Source organism: Sinocyclocheilus grahami, unplaced genomic scaffold, assembly GCF_001515645.1.
Source record: "Sinocyclocheilus grahami isolate Dianchi unplaced genomic scaffold, SAMN03320097.WGS_v1.1 scaffold250.1, whole genome shotgun sequence".
Classification (NCBI taxonomy): domain Eukaryota; kingdom Metazoa; phylum Chordata; class Actinopteri; order Cypriniformes; family Cyprinidae; genus Sinocyclocheilus; species Sinocyclocheilus grahami.
In genome coordinates this window covers 1,909,410-1,930,152 of record NW_015505429.1, presented here as the reverse complement: position 1 = coordinate 1,930,152, position 20,743 = coordinate 1,909,410, and the positions used below count along the sequence as shown (strand labels likewise).

General features: G+C 38.5%; 1 protein-coding gene across 1 annotated transcript; it reads left to right on the top strand.

Moving 5' to 3' along the window:
• Nucleotides 1-934: 934 nt before the first annotated feature.
• LOC107598379 (BTB/POZ domain-containing protein KCTD16-like) lies at nt 935-20,200 on the top strand. Its single transcript, XM_016289686.1, has 2 exons — nt 935-977; nt 19,310-20,200. The coding sequence occupies exons 1-2, from the start codon at nt 935-937 to the stop codon at nt 19,741-19,743; spliced, it is 477 nt and encodes a 158-aa protein (XP_016145172.1). The 3' UTR covers nt 19,744-20,200.
• The last annotated feature ends 543 nt before the right edge of the window (nt 20,201-20,743 follow it).

Below are 20,743 nucleotides of genomic sequence, written 5' to 3'. Positions count from 1 at the left end.
GGCAGGGGGTCCTCCAGGACAGGTTTGGGAACCACTGCACTAGACGAAAGTCAATAAAATGCCATTAAATTCAGAGTGGGTTTTACAAAATATTCTGTAAGAGCAAAAGCGATGGGAACTGAAATGCTGCTGAGTTGGTACGGTGACAATAAATATCCATTACACAAAGCCGATGCACGTACTACTCAAATTACTGTCAAATGTATGTTAGCTGCTTAGTAAAAGCTGACAAACGGAGCCAAGTTTGTGTGGAGCTGTCCGTGGTCCTGAACCCATAACATACCCTTGGGTCCCCCAAAACTTACCAAACCTAATCTCAGGGAAACTCAACCACTGTTAAAGGAATAGTTCACCCAACAATGAAAATGTGCTTAACATTTACATAGATGATGAGTTTGTTTTTCATCTGAACAGATTTGTAGAAATGTAGCATTGCATCACTGGCTCAGCAATGGATGCTCTGCAGTGAATGGGTACCGTCAGAATGAGAGTCCAAACAGCTGATAAAAACATCACAATCATCCTCAAGTAATCCACACCACTCCAGTCCATCGGTTAATGTCTTGTGAAGCCAAAAGCTGCATGTTTGTATAAATAAATCCATCATTAAGAAATGTTTCACTTCAAACCATTGCGTCTAGCTAATATACAAGTCATCTCTCCACAATATTGCTTTCACCAGTGAAAAAGTCGCCTCGTTTGAATCAGGAGAGAAATATGCACCGATAAAGCACCATTTACAATGGTTCTAACCAAATATGTGGGTGGATTTTGATGTGCGAGGACCACAAGAGATGGACTTTACTGGAGGAAGCATTATTATGGATCATGGACTCGTATTTTGGCCAGAAGTGACAGTTTAAAGTTAAAATGCCTTAATGATGGATTTGTTTATTACAAATGCGCAGCTTTTGGCTTCACAGGATGTTAACTGATGAACTGGAACTGGTCCAACAACACAGAGTATGTCTTCTACCGTAAGTACAGTTTATTTCACAACAATATACAGCCAGTCGGTAATTATCGACAAATCGTGAAAGTGGTTTAGCCTATCGATTGTTGTCAGTCGTGAAATAGGCTACATAAACAATTATTGTTTGACTTTTGCAGTGTCGGTGCCGATAGGCTTATGGGCATCACATGTACATACAGCCCATATTGCGCTACAGGCGTCCCGAGTTCGAATCCCAACTCAGGGACAATTTTTATAATATTATTATCATAATAAAGGCAAAAACGGCAAAAATAAATATTATATAGATATATAGTTGGGATTCGAACTCGGGACGCCTGTAGCGCAATATGGGCTGTATGTAGAAGAAAATTTCAAAAGGCACTTAGAGGCTTATGCATCTGAATTCTTTATATGTGTACATATATATATATGAATTCAGATGCAAAAGCCTCTAAGTGCCTTTTGAAATTGTCTTCTAAGATAAGCATTTTTATCAGGCTCCTGTGTGTAGGTTCAGTAATTTCACTTTAATTTCACTTGAAGGGCAATGAATAGGTTCTTTTCTTTGCCATTAATGTAAAATAACTGAACATAAGCATAGGAGCCTGAGAAAAATGACAATTTTAGAAGAAACTTTTACACGGCACTTAGAGGCTTTTGCATCTGAATTCGATTCTCAACATTACCAATGTGTGGTTTTTACGCTTTTCTCAGACAGTACCACTAGGCGGCGCACTCTGATAGTTTGGTTAATTCTATTCAGATCAATTCTATAATCAGCCTCGAACTGAGAACGTGCTCATTAATGTAGGTGACAAATGCACTTCCTTTCAAGTATTAGCGGACTGAACTGAGTTTGTCTGCTCAGAACATCGATAAGAGAGAGAGAGAGAGTGAAAGGCTTTCGAGCCAATGCAGATGTGGAGAATTCCCTCAAGTATAGCTCTCAGGGATATGAACAGAGTGTGGTATGAATATTTCAGTAATCTACCACAGTGATGATCATGTCACTTCCTCCTCTCTCTCTCTCTCTCGCTCATTCAGTCTCTCTTTATTTAACTACATGTGCACCTTTTGGATATACAATTGTTCTCCAGCGCCTGCCTTCATTAGTGGTTCATTTGACTTGCCTTTGTCTTAAATAAGAGAGATGTTGCAGCATATGGCCAATTAAAAATCACTTTGTGCTTAATTCCAAACGAGTCCCCTTGGAAAACCTAAAAAGAGTGGGCCTGGAACGGAGAGCTTCTGGAGGACAGTCACGAGATTTGGGGCGAATGGACATATGGCTGCTTAATGATTTGTTTTCTGTCATCAGTATAATTACTGCAGCATTCAGCCCTTCCCGTTGCCCACACATAATGGAAAAACTTATGACACATCAAGATAAGGAGTCATGCTATACTGTAAGTCTACAAATACATCACAGTCGTGCTGATATTCAGACCAACAGCATGACGGCAAATGTGCTATTGGTTTAAACATCCTGTCAGTAATCGATGCATAGAATCAAGTCCCACCCTATATTTTTTATTTTTCAATTATATGTTACACTCGAATGCACATCACAATACGGAAGAAAAGATTTCTTGCCACTTCCATTTCATTGCAACATTGTTTTCTGGAACTTTGTATTTGTGTACATATATATATATGAATTCAGATGCAAAAGCCTCTAAGTGCCTTTTGAAATTGTCTTCTAAGATAAGCATTTTTATCAGGCTCCTGTGTGTAGGTTCAGTAATTTCACTTTAATTTCACTTGAAGGGCAATGAATAGGTTCTTTTCTTTGCCATTAATGTAAAATAACTGAACATAAGCATAGGAGCCTGAGAAAAATGACAATTTTAGAAGAAACTTTTACACGGCACTTAGAGGCTTTTGCATCTGAATTCGATTCTCAACATTACCAATGTGTGGTTTTTACGCTTTTCTCAGACAGTACCACTAGGCGGCGCACTCTGATAGTTTGGTTAATTCTATTCAGATCAATTCTATAATCAGCCTCGAACTGAGAACGTGCTCATTAATGTAGGTGACAAATGCACTTCCTTTCAAGTATTAGCGGACTGAACTGAGTTTGTCTGCTCAGAACATCGATAAGAGAGAGAGAGAGAGTGAAAGGCTTTCGAGCCAATGCAGATGTGGAGAATTCCCTCAAGTATAGCTCTCAGGGATATGAACAGAGTGTGGTATGAATATTTCAGTAATCTACCACAGTGATGATCATGTCACTTCCTCCTCTCTCTCTCTCTCTCTCGCTCATTCAATCTCTCTTTATTTAACGACATGTGCACCTTTTGGATATACAATTGTTCTCCAGCGCCTGCCTTCATTAGTGGTTCATTTGACTTGCCTTTGTCTTAAATGAGAGAGATGTTGCAGCATATGGCCAATTAAAAATCACTTTGTGCTTAATTCCAAACGAGTCCCCTTGGAAAACCTAAAAAGAGTGGGCCTGGAACGGAGAGCTTCTGGAGGACAGTCACGAGATTTGGGGCGAATGGACATAGCGGACTGAACTGAGTTTGTCTGCTCAGAACATCGATAAGAGAGAGAGAGAGAGAGAGTGAAAGGCTTTCGAGCCAATGCAGATGTGGAGAATTCCCTCAAGTATAGCTCTCAGGGATATGAACAGAGTGTGGTATGAATATTTCAGTAATCTACCACAGTGATGATCATGTCACTTCCTCCTCTCTCTCTCTCTCTCTCGCTCATTCAATCTCTCTTTATTTAACGACATGTGCACCTTTTGGATATACAATTGTTCTCCAGCGCCTGCCTTCATTAGTGGTTCATTTGACTTGCCTTTGTCTTAAATGAGAGAGATGTTGCAGCATATGGCCAATTAAAAATCACTTTGTGCTTAATTCCAAACGAGTCCCCTTGGAAAACCTAAAAAGAGTGGGCCTGGAACGGAGAGCTTCTGGAGGACAGTCACGAGATTTGGGGCGAATGGACATATGGCTGCTTAATGATTTGTTTTCTGTCATCAGTATAATTACTGCAGCATTCAGCCCTTCCCGTTGCCCACACATAATGGAAAAACTTATGACACATCAAGATAAGGAGTCATGCTATACTGTAAGTCTACAAATACATCACAGTCGTGCTGATATTCAGACCAACAGCATGACGGCAAATGTGCTATTGGTTTAAACATCCTGTCAGTAATCGATGCATAGAATCAAGTCCCACCCTATATTTTTTATTTTTCAATTATATGTTACACTCGAATGCACATCACAATACGGAAGAAAAGATTTCTTGCCACTTCCATTTCATTGCAACATTGTTTTCTGGAACTTTGTATTGACAAATTACAAGCCATAAACAGAGCTCTCCATTTTATAAAGTGTTTTATTAGGATGCCATTTGATCAACAGGCTCAAGTGTTCATACCTTTTAAGGAAATAAGATTGTTTATCATTGCTGAATTTTATAGAAGATGAGATATTTAACTTTGGCTTCTCACAATGGCTTCTAAAACAAATACAGAAATCACAAAGGCCTACATAAAATAAAAAAATCACCTAAAAATGACTTTGTCAGTGTTTCCTTTGACACCTTTTTCTTACTGATTGTGATATTTAAGCAAAAGCGGGGATTCACCATTTACTAGGGGTATCTTATTGTTTATGAAATTATCTTATTTTACTTGGTGCCCATAGATGAACAAAATACGAAAAACACTTTTTTCTAATTAGCTGTTACTTTTTATTAGGGTAAAATGGGACAATCTAGTAGTACACTTTTATTTAACATGAAGAGAGACCTGGCTTTAAATCCCAAACAATAGACCAAACAAATGAACTTGACAGCTATGATCATCATGAATTTTCATTGAAGTAGCTTTGACATTCTCTTCCATAGGAAAGAAAATCTAATGAGTTTGGAGAGACATGAGGATGTTAAAGCAAAAGATCTAAAGATGATGACTTTATTGGACTTAGACGTATGATCTCTACCACAGTGTTAGACAAGTATGCAAATTATAATATTTTTTTGCATTTAAAATTGCATTTAAAATCCACTTGGCTCAATCCGGGGAATGTGCATCTGCATCGAATGGGCTCGACACTTCTGCCACACCGGATAACAAGATAAAATTATAATGTAGTTATTTGCATTACACTTAATGGTTGAAATGCTATATTTCCACTTTACGCTGCACGGTTTGGTTTACACCATGAATCTTGAATCCCCTGGTGAAATGAACCAGTTGCTTTTTACAGGCCTCACTGCCTTCTCTTGTGCTGTTACTTCTCAGAACATCACTCACATGACACATTTTACCAATTTAGACCGCCCAAGAGATTGGTAATATATCATTTGCGGTCAAAGGGGTTGCTTATTTTTCTTTGTCGCTTACTTACTCATCCTCCTTTTTATGTGCTTCATCACGTAACATGCCTTCTCTGCCCATTCTTGGAGTTAGAAAATGTGCTGCAGGTTGTCCTCGACATTTTTTAACTGGTCAGTTTTGTCTCTGCATTAATTAATAGCTGTGATTAATGACCAAAGATTACAGCCACAGTGATTTCTACTTAGCAGAAAAACAAATTGCATGAGCATCATGCGATTCATAAAGGTCTCACACGTTTCATAGCTGCATTCAGACGGAACTCATTTACTGACTTCTTCCCCTTTTTATTTATTCCATTCCATTCCATTTTAATCTTAAAATCTTGACCTGATGTCAAGCAAAGCCTTATTTTAAATTCTCACACTGCACTTTGATGGTGAACAGCCCAAAATATGTAAAAATAAGACTTGTTTCTTTTCCTGAAAGTGAATACAATAAGAATAATTTATGAAATATTAATTTTAAAAGCTTTAGATTATCATTATCAGTAACAATGCCTCTTCAAATGGATGAGCCTTATTCTTTTGATCATTAAGGACCAAAACAGTACAGCTAATTATTTACATCACAAGCCAGCTTGAAAGTTTTTCAATTAAAAAGCTATTAGATGTTTCTTAAGGTCATGACTTCTCTGTTGCCCAAGAATACTGATGATCTACGGCATGTTTTTGCATCACAAAGCAGAAACGTCCAGTGAAGTTGACGCCGCATGCATAATTATCTCTACACTCTAAAAAATGCTGGGTTAAATACAACCCAGTGCTGGGTAAAATAGGGACAAACCCAGCAATTGGGTTGTTTTGACCCAGCGGTTGGGTTACTACCCAGAAGGTTGGGTTAAGCATTGGGTTATGATCCAAAACAACCCAATTGCTGGGTTTGTCCCTATTTTACCCAGCACTGGGTTGTATTTAACGCAGCATTTTTTAGAGTGTACGTTCAAAACCTAGAATCAAGCCCACGCTATATAATTTTGCATTTAATGTATTGCAACATCACGACTCAGCCTGTCACACTGTTTCCAGTCCAGTGCAGATTATACAGTAGGGTGTGGGCTAATCAAATGTGCTTCAAGCTGTGTATTAGGCCCACAGCACTTGAAACACGAGCTAGGCAACTAAGCTTGTCAAAATACACCATGGACAGAGAGAGATTATTCTTGCCATATCCTCTAAGAACCTCATGTGAATATGCAGTGTCTATTATTCCTGTGAACGCCATTTATTGAGCTGGCACAAGAAATAAGTCCTGTGTCCACTGAGGGAGTTGAGATGGGGCAAATCCAGACCGTTCCCATCTAGGCTGCTGTACAGAAAGAGTGGCTCCACCTGAGATGGGAAGTAAATGGAGAAGAGCGAGAAAGCAGTGCAAGTGATTTTCTAGCGGAACCAGTCGTATCCAGTGTGTTAAAGATTTCCGTGCTTAAGAAAACTGTGAAATTACAAGTGCACAGGGATGATGCTTTGTTATGGAGCTTTGGGCAAAAATCCAATGTAAGATGTAGTATACAGACATGGGCTGCATTCAGAATGGCATACTCTCTAGGTACTTCTACTGTTAAAATGTATGTTTTTTATAGCATGAATGTGTTAATATTGATGTACCGCATTTGTCATGTTGTCTTTGCCATGACCCACCATCCTGTCCCGCGGCGCAGTGATGCATATAAGTGGTGATCAGGTGCGCATGCACAGCCGAAATAACTAATGCGCTGGGCAAATAAGTTCAGAATACTCATTTGCTGTTAATGCACAATCACCGTATTCATTTGTGCCTAAATAAACTAACTAAATAAAGTGCATTAATAACTATCATTACTATTATTCATTTTTTATAGTTATATTTAATAGGTCACACTCCATGCAGGGTGAGCATCAAACCAAATCTCCAGTAGCTCTCATGAGAACCAGACTGAAAAATGTATGCACATCCCTGGTTATGATTTTCATAATTTCACCAAGTCTTCCAGGTACTTTTTTATGCCTACTGTGAATTCTGGTCATACTATTTCACATGCATAGATGCAGTCATAGAATTAGAGAAGATTATTACAGTCATGTATCTCAGTCTTCTCCTTCTTCTGGCTGCCTGGTTGATCGAACCTAAACTCAAAGATTAAAGGGACAGTTCACCCAAAAACATTCTGTCATCATTTACTCGCCCTTATGTAGTTTCAAACCCATATGACTTTGGTTCATCTTCGAAACAAACTAATGAAACTTGGTAGGTTTCTGTCCCTCCATTGAAACTCAAGGTGTCCAAAGACATAAGATTCATAAAGGCATCATAAAATGAATCCATGTGGATTGAGCGGTTTAATCCAAGTCTTGTGAAGAGATGCAATCACTTTATATGATGAACAAATTTAATTTAGGCTTTTTTCTACATCAAAATGATTGACATGCATAAAATGTTGATACCAACTGTTTTAATTTGTATTTTTACTTATTTAGTATGAAAATATGTCAAATAACCATTGAAGTGTGAGCTCTGATCAAATATAACACTTGACCTCTCAATCAAATGAAGAGTAGACACAGAAATTAAAGACATAGAAAAAAAATTCTCATAATAAAAGCGAAGCTAAATGAGACATTTATTACTATAGTTACTTTGTTGTACATTTTTGGACATGCAAACTGTTAATGTTAAACAAAAATAGTAGTCTAATAATTAGCAGTTTATTAATATAGTACTTAATATACTTAATTTAACATGCCTAATAACTAATATTATACTAATATGTACACTTTAGCTATTAATATATTATTTAAGGTAATACTTTTAATATGTACCATAACAAGGGACAAAGTTGTGCCTTTTACCTTTCGTGCCTTAGTGTAAAATAGCCCAGTGACGGCTTTGTAGCTTACTTAATGAACTTTTAAGTGTGATTAATTAGTCAAGAAATTTTAATGGGTGGATTGAACCAGCTGGTGAAATAAATGTGTCCACTATACACCTTCAATACAGTTTAAAAAGCACCTCTGATGAAGTTGGTTGAGAGAATTTCAAAAATATTATTAACAGAACATGAATATGTCTAGACTGCTAGTGTTTATACATTACAAGCATCAAAAGTGTTTTATACTCCCACCTAAAGAAGCCTTCAGATTAGCAACAGCTCTTCTTTCGCATTCAAATATTCCTGCTCTCCCTCACTGTCCTTTCCCTATGACGCTGTGAAATTAGCCTTTCTCCACGTCTCAAAAGAAGCCACTGTAGTAATGACAGGTTCTCTGTCATCTCATTCTGCTGGTCTTATCAGCGCTGTGAGAGGGTCATGCTTACACTGAGATGATCTGGGCTCTCCAATCTGTCTGTCAGACGCTTCTTTCCCTCAGACGCACATGGCTGCCTTTAACAATGGAAGGAGATTGCAGCTTGTGTCAACATCAGTCAGAGGATGAAATTGTCATATTGTCTGTAATCTTCCAGCACAAAGCCTCTGGATTGCAGACTTGGAGACTGGGATTGACGTTACTTGTCCTTGGATTAGGACAATGGGTGTTTCTTAAACCCAGCCCATTTGGACCCTTCTGTCACCCTGCCTCATTTCCCATGATGCATCAGCTCTCTTTACATGAGGACGCCTCATTTGTATCATTATCAGCACAGTTTGTGTTTCCCCAGCTTAATATTCCAAGTAAAATGTTTGTTTATTAGATACAGTACAAGCTTTTTTTATTTGCAAAGATGAGTTTTCTACAGTATATGACTGCTCCCCTGCAAGGACAAAATTGGCCTACTTTGTACATTAACAAGTACATACACATGATCAAACCTCAGGCGAAGCTCAAAAACCATAACAGAAGGACTTAAATCAGACATTATACTTATTTACACAGAGCTCTTGTACTGAACTAACGTAACCCTGAGATGCACATAGCTGATCATCAAGCATTGAACTGATGTTGATCTTCGGTTTTTCGTCGAATGAAAATATGGCACAGACTCACAGTATTTAAGATTAGCATCAGTGCTCCCGTTCTCATTAACAAGCCTCAAGTGTGCAGATTCCTTTGCTAATTTCTCACATCAAACCAATCTGTTGAGAATGAAGAGACTCTTTTTTTTTTTTTTTACTTTTCTATGATCTGAAGTCAGAGCCATAAAAGCTGAGGGTGCAGAAAGACTTTTATTTCTATGTCTGTAAAATTTATGGTTATCATTGTATTGTGCAAACTGAGACCCATATGCGTATATATATATGTGTGTGCGTGTGTGTGTGTGTGTGGAAATAGCTGCAATCCAGAAATGCCTGCAGGGTTGTGGTGGTGAGTATGATTGGTTGACTTTTCTAGCATACCAAACTGGACGGCTTGACTCAGTCATTTATCAAGAGCTGAGAATATTTTTTTTTTTTCTTTTGCTGTTTGTAGATAGACCTTATATTTGGGAGCTGGATGGTTTTGGATCACAGAGCACAGGAAAATTGTTTTGCCCCACTTTTACAGGTTATTTGATTAGTACATCTTTCATAGATTTGAAATATAATAGCCACAAATGAGCAAACTGTCGATTTATAGCTTCCGAGTGCTGCAGTCATGATGTATTTTTGTAGGCCAACCTGGAAGTTAGCATCACCCTAAAGTCTCAGCCCACAGACCGTTGAATGTCTGATGCATAAGACAAAAATGCTGGATTTTCAAAAGTATGTGACGTTCACAGCACAGAGTCTTGGCAACTGAAGATGACGTCTTGAATGAACGATTTATTGGTTGCATGCCGGTCTGTACATTGGCTACAATTTCATGCCCCTAAACATGACGCTGAACAAAGCTAACTTTGATTGGTTGTTTACATGTCGGTCTTTGGCCAGTGAAAGCTGCTATGGAGTCCAGACCTTCTGCCCTCAGTTTGCAGGTTTAGTTAACTGAAGCTAACTGCATGACAAATGTAAAGATTAATAATCTTTTGCTCATCAAGATAATATTGACAAACACAATTGTTTTTTTATTATAATTTTTTTGTTCATTACAGTGGGCAGAAGTAAAAAGTTAACGTTAGGATATATATGTAAATGCTCTACACCATGGGCACATTACTTTAAAGTCACCACCATTAAGGTTTCAACAACTCTTTTTGAAATCTACAAGTTGGAAATTCAGAGTTTGAATAGATTGCAAGTTTACACACAATGAGGCTGTGAAAGCAGTAGCGCTAGATAGTCAACCATCAGTTAGTCACAGACAAAAATAGTCAGTTTCTGTGATGAACAGATTGTTAACGGCTGGTCCTTATATTTACACAGTATATCTGGCAGGAAATCCAAACGTTCGCCTGTCATTCATCGACCTCAAATATGCTTATCATTTGAAAGTGAAAAGTGTAATAGCAGGAACTTTACACGGCTGCTCGCTCTAACGTTTACTTAGATAAAAGTGTGCTATAGGTGCATGTTCGTGTATTTGTGTGGAAGCTGTTGGCGTAATCACTGGCATTTTTTCCTGATAAAAGTGGAAACAACATAAAATATGCCATCATTTTGCTCATGCAGATAAGAGAAATACATCATTCAAAACTGAAAAGGTCTAGGTCTTTTATATGTGCACTCAAAATATCAACAAAACATTGTGCTTTTGTAAAATAAAGAAAACCAACAGGACATGCTTTCTGCAGTCTTGTTCTCCGTGTACTGGAGCACGTCACAAAAATGAAGCAAAGCTCAGCGTATAGACTACTCACCTCATTGACATGAGAAATACTGTATATCTACAGAAAGCTTGATATGTCTACTTTTAGATGAACCAATTCAAATACTCTCTGATTATGTAATCTGTATGAAAGGTGCATTTCTCTCTGAAGGTGCGTCACTCTGTATTGCAGAGCTGGCGAGTCAGCTTCATCTTTGCAGCCACACACTGACTCAGAAAACACTAGTTTATTAATAAATCATTAAAATATCTCCTTGCTATTTTTTTGACACATTCATAGTCATTACTTTCACTGGTGCTTTACTCCAAGCTTTATGCGTCAATATTAAAGACTCATTAGTCATTATGATAAAGTGCAAAAATGCCCACTCATTTCCTTTTTTGGGTCTTGGATGAATTTGATGAGTTTATATCGAAATGTCAGACATTTGATTGTATATTCTAAGAACAGTTGGATATGAGTAGAGGAGACATGTGATTATTATTGTTTTTTTCTCAGGGGAAAAAATCAGAGAAGCAGAAGACTTAAGCTAAATCTCATTAGTGTGGGAAAAACAATTTGGATATTAAAGAAATCTCATTTGCGATGTCTCTTTCCTACGGAAGAGGAAATCAAGTGAAGCAAAAAAGTAGATAATGGGTGTGTATTTCTTGTAATTTCCAGTAGACATAATCCATAATTAATACATTAATACATAGTTCTGAGCAGTTAAACATCTCTGCAAACTTTAATGCACAGATACGCAGGAAGCATTATGACTGCAGGTCATAAACACAAATACATTAGTTGCCGCCCATATGATTTACCCATCTTAGCATCAGCTGCTTCATGTGAGCATTAGGAGATTGAGTGTTAATAAAAAATGCATAGATGTGCGTCACACTATTTTTAGGATCGCTGTCTGAGCTGCGCTGTAGTGCTAGCAAACACATTACGCCGAGCACGCTGCTCAGGAGAATTGCGATCTGAAGCACTCTTAGGCATTTAGACGCAATGCATTGTGGGTAGACGCTGGTGGGTGGTTGCCCCTTGTGATGAGATTGTCTTTGCTCGAGCCCGGTGCCAAATGCATCTCTCAGGCTTGTGTAATTCATGAGAAGGCACTCACATACGGTAACTGATTTAGCTCTGCAGACAAGCCCCAACCGTAATGGGCTGAAGACAGAGGATGGGGTGGATACAGCAAAATGCAATCAATTTCTTGCCTGATAGAAACTGCAGCCATAAGCTTGGTGAGTATTAATGGTAAACAGCACCAGATTAGCCTAATGTCCTGCTGACCAAGGCCATTTGATATTTACCGCTTACAGTAATACCAATCAGCAATGATCGTGGAATGCACTGTCTCCAGATCTCTACAGTCTGACTCTGGGAAACGTGAATTTCCATTATATGTGCCATCTGAGGACAACAGCAAGTTGAGGAGCAGTTCCAGCCCAGCTTATTTAGTTTTATGGCAGCGTTATAGTTGCTCGCCTCGCTTCCTGACTTGTGGTCCCATCAGGCTGCACCATCCATTTTGAAACAATCCTTCAATAAAAGCCTTTCTATTTACCCTTCATATGCTGCAGAGGAACATGATGAGATGAGATGAGATGAGATGAGAGATGGACAAAGAGGAGAAGTGGGCGCAGAGGAAACAAGAGAACCTGCTTTAATTGTTATGCAGGGAAATGGTCTGCTTATTCGGGGGTTTTTTTTTTTGACCCAACCTGAAGTTAAAGGGATAGTTCACCAAAAAATGAAAAAGACCCCATGATTTACTCACCCTCAAATCATCCTATGTGTATATGACTTTCTTCTTTCAGATGAATACAATCAGAGTTATATAAAAAATTGTCCTGGCTCTTCCAAGCTTTATAATGGCAGTGAATGGGTGCTGAGATTTTGAAGTCCAATAAAGTGCATAAAAGTGTCTCACACAGCTCCGGGGGGTTAATAAAGGCCTTCTGAAGTGAAGCGATGCAGTTTTGTAAGAATAATATCCATATTTAAAACTTTATAAACTGTAATCTTTAGCTCCTGCTACCTGTCGTATGCATGTTCACGAGAGAGTGGCGTTCCAGCGGATGATGTAAGCTCCGGTGAGAAGTAACAAATGCGGAAGCGCAGAGGAGAGAGCAAAAAATCGGTTTCTGAGAATAAAAAAAGCATTTCAAGGAGCACAAAATTAATAACCGCCACTCCTGACGATATATTGAGGTCTTATGAAGTGAAATGATCAGTCTGTGCAAGACACTGAACATTACTTACAACATTATTAACATTACCTGTAATCCAGAGCCTCAGACAAATAGGGAAATCTGATTCTTTTTTTGTGATCCGGCTCTTTCGAACAGTTCATTTCTATGAACTGGTTCAATTCATTAGTTTGTTTTCATAATCACGCAATGATGTCACGTATACGCAATTATATTATCAAAGCTCATTTTGAGTCGGAGTGCCTGTCAGGCATCTGAAAGTGAGTTTTGATTGAGTAACTTGTAGATCTGTGCTGCTGGAGCCGCGAACTGTTTTAGACGCTTCAGTCCGATTTGGTGAACTGGTTCAACTAGTTCACCAAAAAGAACCGGTTCAAAAGAATGATTCATTTGTCAACCGGACATCACTCCAAACCATTTGCCCGAGGCTCTGGATTACAGGTAATACTGTTGTAAATAATGTTCAGTTTCTTTCACAGATAACACTGACAGTTTGGCTGCTGCAGTGATGCAACGACTTCACCAACTGGGGATTGGCTCTTTTATGTAGAAGGCGGGACTTATTCTGCCAAAAAGCGCATTGCACTTTCTCCCATTCACAGTAATGTGAGTCTAGGTATTTCTATAGACTTTGCTTGAACTTCTCCATCACTAACAGTGTTGGGTGTAACTAATTACTAAGTACTTAGTTACTGTAATTTAATTACTTTTCCCTTGAAAAAGTAAAGTAAGGGATTACTCTTATTTTTTATGTAATTTAATTACGGTTACTTCTTATGTAATTGAACTTAATACTGTGTATAGACTGTAGAACATTTATACACAATACAATAGTGCATTTAACATCAAAATTTAAAGTCTAACCTTAAAATGCATGCTTTTTATGTACCCTTCTCACTTTAAATACTTTGGTGAGTTAATAAGACAATTGGTAACACTTTAGTGTCTCACTATTAACTAGTTGGTTATTAACATGAATATTACTGGAATATTGGCTGTTTACTATTACTTAAAAAGCACATATTAATGTCTTATTCTGCAAGACCATATTCTAAATCCTTAATCCTACCCAATTCTTAAACTTTACAACTACTTTACTAAGTATTAATAAGCCGTAATTAGGAGTATATTGAGGCAAATGTCATAGTTAATAGTGCGAATTGGAATTAATTTATGAAAATAATTTATGTAGTTGAAAGAATTAAAAGAACCATTTCATGTCTATCCTTGTATCATTAATTTGTCGAGATTGATATAGGATTTAAAAAGTAATTATAATAATAAGTAATTGAATACTTTTTGGAGAGAGTAATTTGTACAGTAATCTAATTACACTGTTGAAGATGTAATTAGTAACTAGTAATGAATTACTTTTTTAGAGTAACTTACACTCTAAAAAATGCTGGGTTAAATATAACCCAGCACTGGGTTAAAAAGGGACAAACCCAGCGGTTTTTTGTTTTGAACTGTGTCAAAACAACCCAACCGCTGGGTCAAAACAACCCGGGTCAAAACAACCCAACCGCTGGGTCAAAACAATCCAGGTCAAAACAACCCAACCGCTGGGTCAAAACAACCCAACCACTGTGTCAAAACAACCCGGGTCAAAACAACCCAACCGCTGGGGCAAAACAACCCAACCGCTGTGTCAAAACAACCTGGGTCACAACAACCCAACCGCTGTGTCAAAACAACCTGGGTCACAACAACCCAACCGCTGTGTCAAAACAACCTGGGTCACAACAACCCAACCGCTGTGTCAAAACAACCTGGGTCACAACAACCCAACCGCTGTGTCAAAACAACCTGGGTCACAACAACCCAACCGCTGTGTCAAAACAACCTGGGTCACAACAACCCAACCGCTGTGTCAAAACAACCTGGGTCACAACAACCCAACCGCTGTGTCAAAACAACCTGGGTCACAACAACCCAACCGCTGTGTCAAAACAACCTGGGTCACAACAACCCAACCGCTGTGTCAAAACAACCTGGGTCACAACAACCCAACCGCTGTGTCAAAACAACCTGGGTCACAACAACCCAACCGCTGTGTCAAAACAACCTGGGTCACAACAACCCAACCGCTGTGTCAAAACAACCTGGGTCACAACAACCCAACCGCTGTGTCAAAACAACCTGGGTCACAACAACCCAACCGCTGTGTCAAAACAACCTGGGTCACAACAACCCAACCGCTGTGTCAAAACAACCTGGGTCACAACAACCCAACCGCTGTGTCAAAACAACCTGGGTCACAACAACCCAACCGCTGTGTCAAAACAACCTGGGTCACAACAACCCAACCGCTGTGTCAAAACAACCTGGGTCACAACAACCCAACCGCTGTGTCAAAACAACCTGGGTCACAACAACCCAACCGCTGTGTCAAAACAACCTGGGTCACAACAACCCAACCGCTGTGTCAAAACAACCTGGGTCACAACAACCCAACCGCTGTGTCAAAACAACCTGGGTCACAACAACCCAACCGCTGTGTCAAAACAACCTGGGTCACAACAACCCAACCGCTGTGTCAAAACAACCTGGGTCACAACAACCCAACCGCTGTGTCAAAACAACCTGGGTCACAACAACCCAACCGCTGTGTCAAAACAACCCGGGTCAAAACAACCCAACCGCTGGGTCAAAACAACCCAGGTCAAAACAACCCAACCACTGTGTCAAAACAACCCAACCGCTGTGTCAAAACAACCTGGGTCACAACAACCCAACCGCTGTGTCAAAACAACCCTGGTCAAAACAACCCAACCGCTGGGTCAAAACAACCCAACCGCTGGGTCAAAACAACCCGGGTCAAAACAACCCAACCACTGTGTCAAAACAACCCAACCGCTGGGTCAAAACAACCCAATAGCTGGGTTTGTCCCTTTTTAACCCAGTATTTTTTAGAGTGTACCCAACACTGATCACTAAGCTTCCAACAACTCACTCTTTCAATCATTATTTGCAATCTACAAGTTTGAGTTTCCAAGAGTGCAAGTTTAAACACACCAAGGTTGTAAAAGCAGACTAGTAAGTAAATGAGTTTTCCAGCTCTGCACGAGGACGTTTAATATCCTTGACAACCTCTATTTAGCCACTTGTTAGCAGTCTCCTTTTTGTCAAGACACATAAAAGCTTCAAGTCTTGAGTGGGGTACTACTGATGTGTTTTGTTTAGTAGAATAAAAGGTGAAAATTATTTCGTTTTATAGCATTGTTGCTGGCCATGCTTCTCGACTTGTGGTCCCATCAGGCTGCACCATCCATTTAGAAACAATTCTTCAGTAAAAGCCTTTCTATTTACCCTTCATATGCTGCAGGCAAAGGGAAGCGAAGATGAGAGATGGACAGAGAGGAGAACCTGCTTTAATAGTTATGCAGGGAAATGTTCTGCTTATTCTGGTGTCAGATTCATGGATTCCCATTAGGAAGCCACTAGCAATCACACTGCCTCCAATTAGCCTGTTAATGCATTCAGTAAAATGTATTTGCAGCTCAGCTGAATGATTTTGTTATTAATCAGGATAAATTAGCAGCTTCGGAGACACAATGAACACAAATTATTGCTTCTGAGAGTCGTGTTTAGCTAATAACAATACTCAGATGTAAAATAGCATCCCTCTATGCAGATGACGTCTCATTGGTGATCATTCTTTTTAATAGTATGTCAAGCTGATGGGGAAAGGGTTGAAATTCTATACATGAGAAACACCAATAACAGGAAGGTGGAGATACGGTGACCCCTTGGGAGAAAACGTCAGACTTATTTTATCGAGCCTCTGTCAAGCTATAGATATTACGTTTTATGTTCTTGAAACCACAGCTGCGATTCATAGGGATTGGACTGAGAAAACACAGCAGCCATTACTGTATATACACACACACATGTGAAAGATCATACACATACTGTGCTTTGGGTGGGTGAATCTCTCAATGTAATGTCCAGGTCATATTTCATCACCCAAATTATAGGAAAATTTACATGAGAAATTAAATAATGCATTAAGAAATTATTGAACCAAATTATCAAATTAACCAAATTATTTAAACCAAATGATCATAATTTAAACATTATAAATTCTCATTACTGTGAAGGAAAAGTAAAAAAAAAAAATCTAAATCAATAAATGCAAGTAAAACAAGCAACACCATGATCTATAAAAGCTTTACTATTTATTTATTTATTTATTAGAATTGTAATTATATTAACTATGCTTTAATTTAGTGCACAATGTTTAAAATCCTTTTTTTATGCATGTATTTATTTATTTACTTTCACATTTCAATATTGAGAATTTTAATGGTCTTAAAAATATACATTTTTAATATCATGGTGTATTTAATTGTTTATTTATTGCATTTATTGCATTACAATAAAGATCATTTTAATGGTCTTAACTAATGCTTAATTTTACCACAATGTTTAAATTCTTTACTATTTGTTTTTATTTATGCATGTATTTATTTATTTACATTTTGCATTAATGAGAATTTTAATGGTACATAAAGGACCATTTACCATGGTGTATAAATGTGTAATTGTTTATTTAAATTTGATTTTCTTTTTTCATTAGAACAAAGAGAATGTTAATGGATTTAACTAATGATTCATTTTAATACCAAGACATATAAAATCATTACTACTTGCATTTATTTATATAATTTATTTATTTATTGAAATTTTCTTTTCTTTTTGCATCACAATACAGAGAATTTTAATGGTCTTAACTGTTTATTTTTTATTTATGCATTTATTTATTTACATTTTGCATTAATGAGAATTTGATGCGAATGAGAATGAGAATTTTTATGGTCGATAAAGGACCATTTACCATGGTTTATAAATTCATAAATGTTTTATTTTATCATTACAATAAAGAGAATTTTAATGGTCTAAACTAATGATTCTTTTTAATACTATGACATATAAAGTCTTTACTACTTACATTTATTTATTCATTAGACTAAAGATAATTTAATGGTCATAACTAATTTGTTTTAATACCTTGTTGTATAAATTCTTTGCTATTTAAACATTTTTTTATGTCTTTATGCATTACAGTAATAATGAGAATTGTAATGGTCTTGAATAAAAGACTTATTTTCTTTATACAAAATATAATTTTTGCCTTGATCTTGACATGAAATATGACCCGGACACGTTCACATCCAGTTCTTCAAGCAGGATCCCTGCAGTGGGAGGTGATTTGTGTCCATGAACTGAAGGAGACACCTGGGCTGGAGGGCCGGTAAAGGCCTGCCAGGAAACAGAATAGCTAGAGGTTGGTTTGTGGTCTGCCTGTGAAGGTGAACGGGATGTCATTCATTCACATTTGTTTCACAAGTGCAGTGGATTTTCAGACATTTAAATTTAGTTTTAAACAGAAAGCATGTTCACTAACACTGTTTTCAGAGCTCAGATTCTCCACCTCTATCTCACTCAAGGATTATACGGAAATATGAATATGTAAATGCATTTGAAGGTGTTCCATCCCTTCATTCAGCTAATACTTTGATGTTTGGAGATTTCTCTGTTTTGATGCATGCATATATCCATCAGATAACAAAAGCGACTGATGCACACTGTTATCTTTTTTGAGACAAGGACTCGGCCCTTTGTGGTTTTAGCACAGTTCTTTGTCTAAATCACAAAACAGATCGATGCCTATAGTTCACACGATGATTTAAATGTGGATTCTTTATGTCTTTAATAAGGTCAACCTGCTCAATGCCAAGCGACTGGCTTGCACTCGTGCATATTAATGCATTTCATCGTGTGCACGTGATGCTTTTTTATTTTCAAGTTTGTGAGTTTAATTTCCCTTTGAGCATATGATGCATTTTAAATGGGCTACTTAAGCATCGACTGTGTAAAATGAGAAACATCCGTGCCATTAGAGGAGCATTTGTGTTGGTTATAGTGCGGGAAATGAAGAATATCTTGGTTCACCTCAGTTCTTTCACCTTTGTTATCAGGTTTCACAAATCCTGATTCCTAAACGGACCGTTCTGCAAACTGATACCTACAACAAAATTGCACTGACTTCCGAAATGACTCCCAATGAGACTTCTGTTATCATTTCGGCTGTATGTGTTTGATATCTGTGGGTTTTGTGTTTTTAAGGTGGCCCATCCGGTTGGTCTTCTTCTCACTGCGACTGCTGCTGCAAGAGCCACAAGAGCGAGCGCGAGGGTGAGAGTGGCACTTCCTTCAACGAGCTCTCCACTTCCTGTTCCGAGACCCAATCGGAAGCCAGCTCTCCGCAGGAAACGGTCATCGTGCGTCCGGTCACCCGCCAGCCCAACATCCAGACTCTGGACCGGCCGGTGAAAAAGGGTCCGACCCCAATTCCCAGGAGGACCGATCTGCTCCGAATTCGAACCGCCGGGCCGCGTGACGCCATGGCAGGGAAGAGGAAGCCGGCCAAGGAGAAGCTGACTCCGGAGCAGGAGCTGGAGAAATGCATCCAGGACTTCCGGCGGATTAAAATTCCAGAGCGCTTTCCGGAGAAGAAGTACATGTGGCAGTCGGAGCTCTTGAAAAAATATCGGCTCTGAAATGATTTCCTGCAGGCTTGCCGAGCCTATTAGTGCAACACAACAGAGCTCTCAGCGCATATTTCTTTTGCTTAGGCTTAATTGGCTTGTCTGTGTAATCATGCGGGCAAGATGCACAATTAACAATTCAGTGAACCTCAAGTGACTCCTAAAGGGACCGGTCCTGTTTGGCACAATGACATTAAAGTCTAAACCAATTTCACGGCGTCTAGACAAACCTCTCAAATGAAAAACAGATTGTATATATGCACAATAATCACAAGTGTGTATTACCTGGTGATGCTCAAAGTAGGTGCATGGACAGCACAGCACTATTGTATGGCGTTCCACCTGTAGATGCAATGCACATATGAGAACTGCAGGATTCGTATGTGAATGTGGTTTGCATTATTCGATACTGTTGGAGAGTTTTAAAGAATAGCTCATTTAGAAATGAAAATTTGCTGAAAATGTATTCTCAGGCCATCCAAGATGATTTCTAAGATTTATTTCTTCCTAGATTTGGAGAAATGTAGCATTGCATCACTTGCTCAGCAATGGATGCTCTGCAGTGAATGGGTGCCGTCAGAATGAGAGTCCAAACAGCTGATAAAAACATCACAATAATCCACAAGTAATCCACATCACTCCAGTCCATCAGTTAACGTCTTGTGACGTGAAGCACTGAGTGTTTGTATTAAACAAATCCGTCATTAAGACATTTTAAAGCGCTGCTTCAGGACAAAAAACAATCCATGATAATGCTTCCTCCAGTGAAAAAGTCCATCCTCTCACCTCAAAATCCACTGACTTTTTTTGGACTGTATTTGCTTGTAAACAGTGCTTGATCTGTGCATATTTCTCTCCTGATCGAGATAAGACGACTTTTTCACTGGAGAAATCAATATTATGGAGGACTCGTATGGTTTGAAGCAATGGTTTGAAGTCAAAACATCTTAATGATGGATTTGTTTCTTACAGACACAGTTTTTCACTTCTCAAAACGTGTAGACTGTAGTGG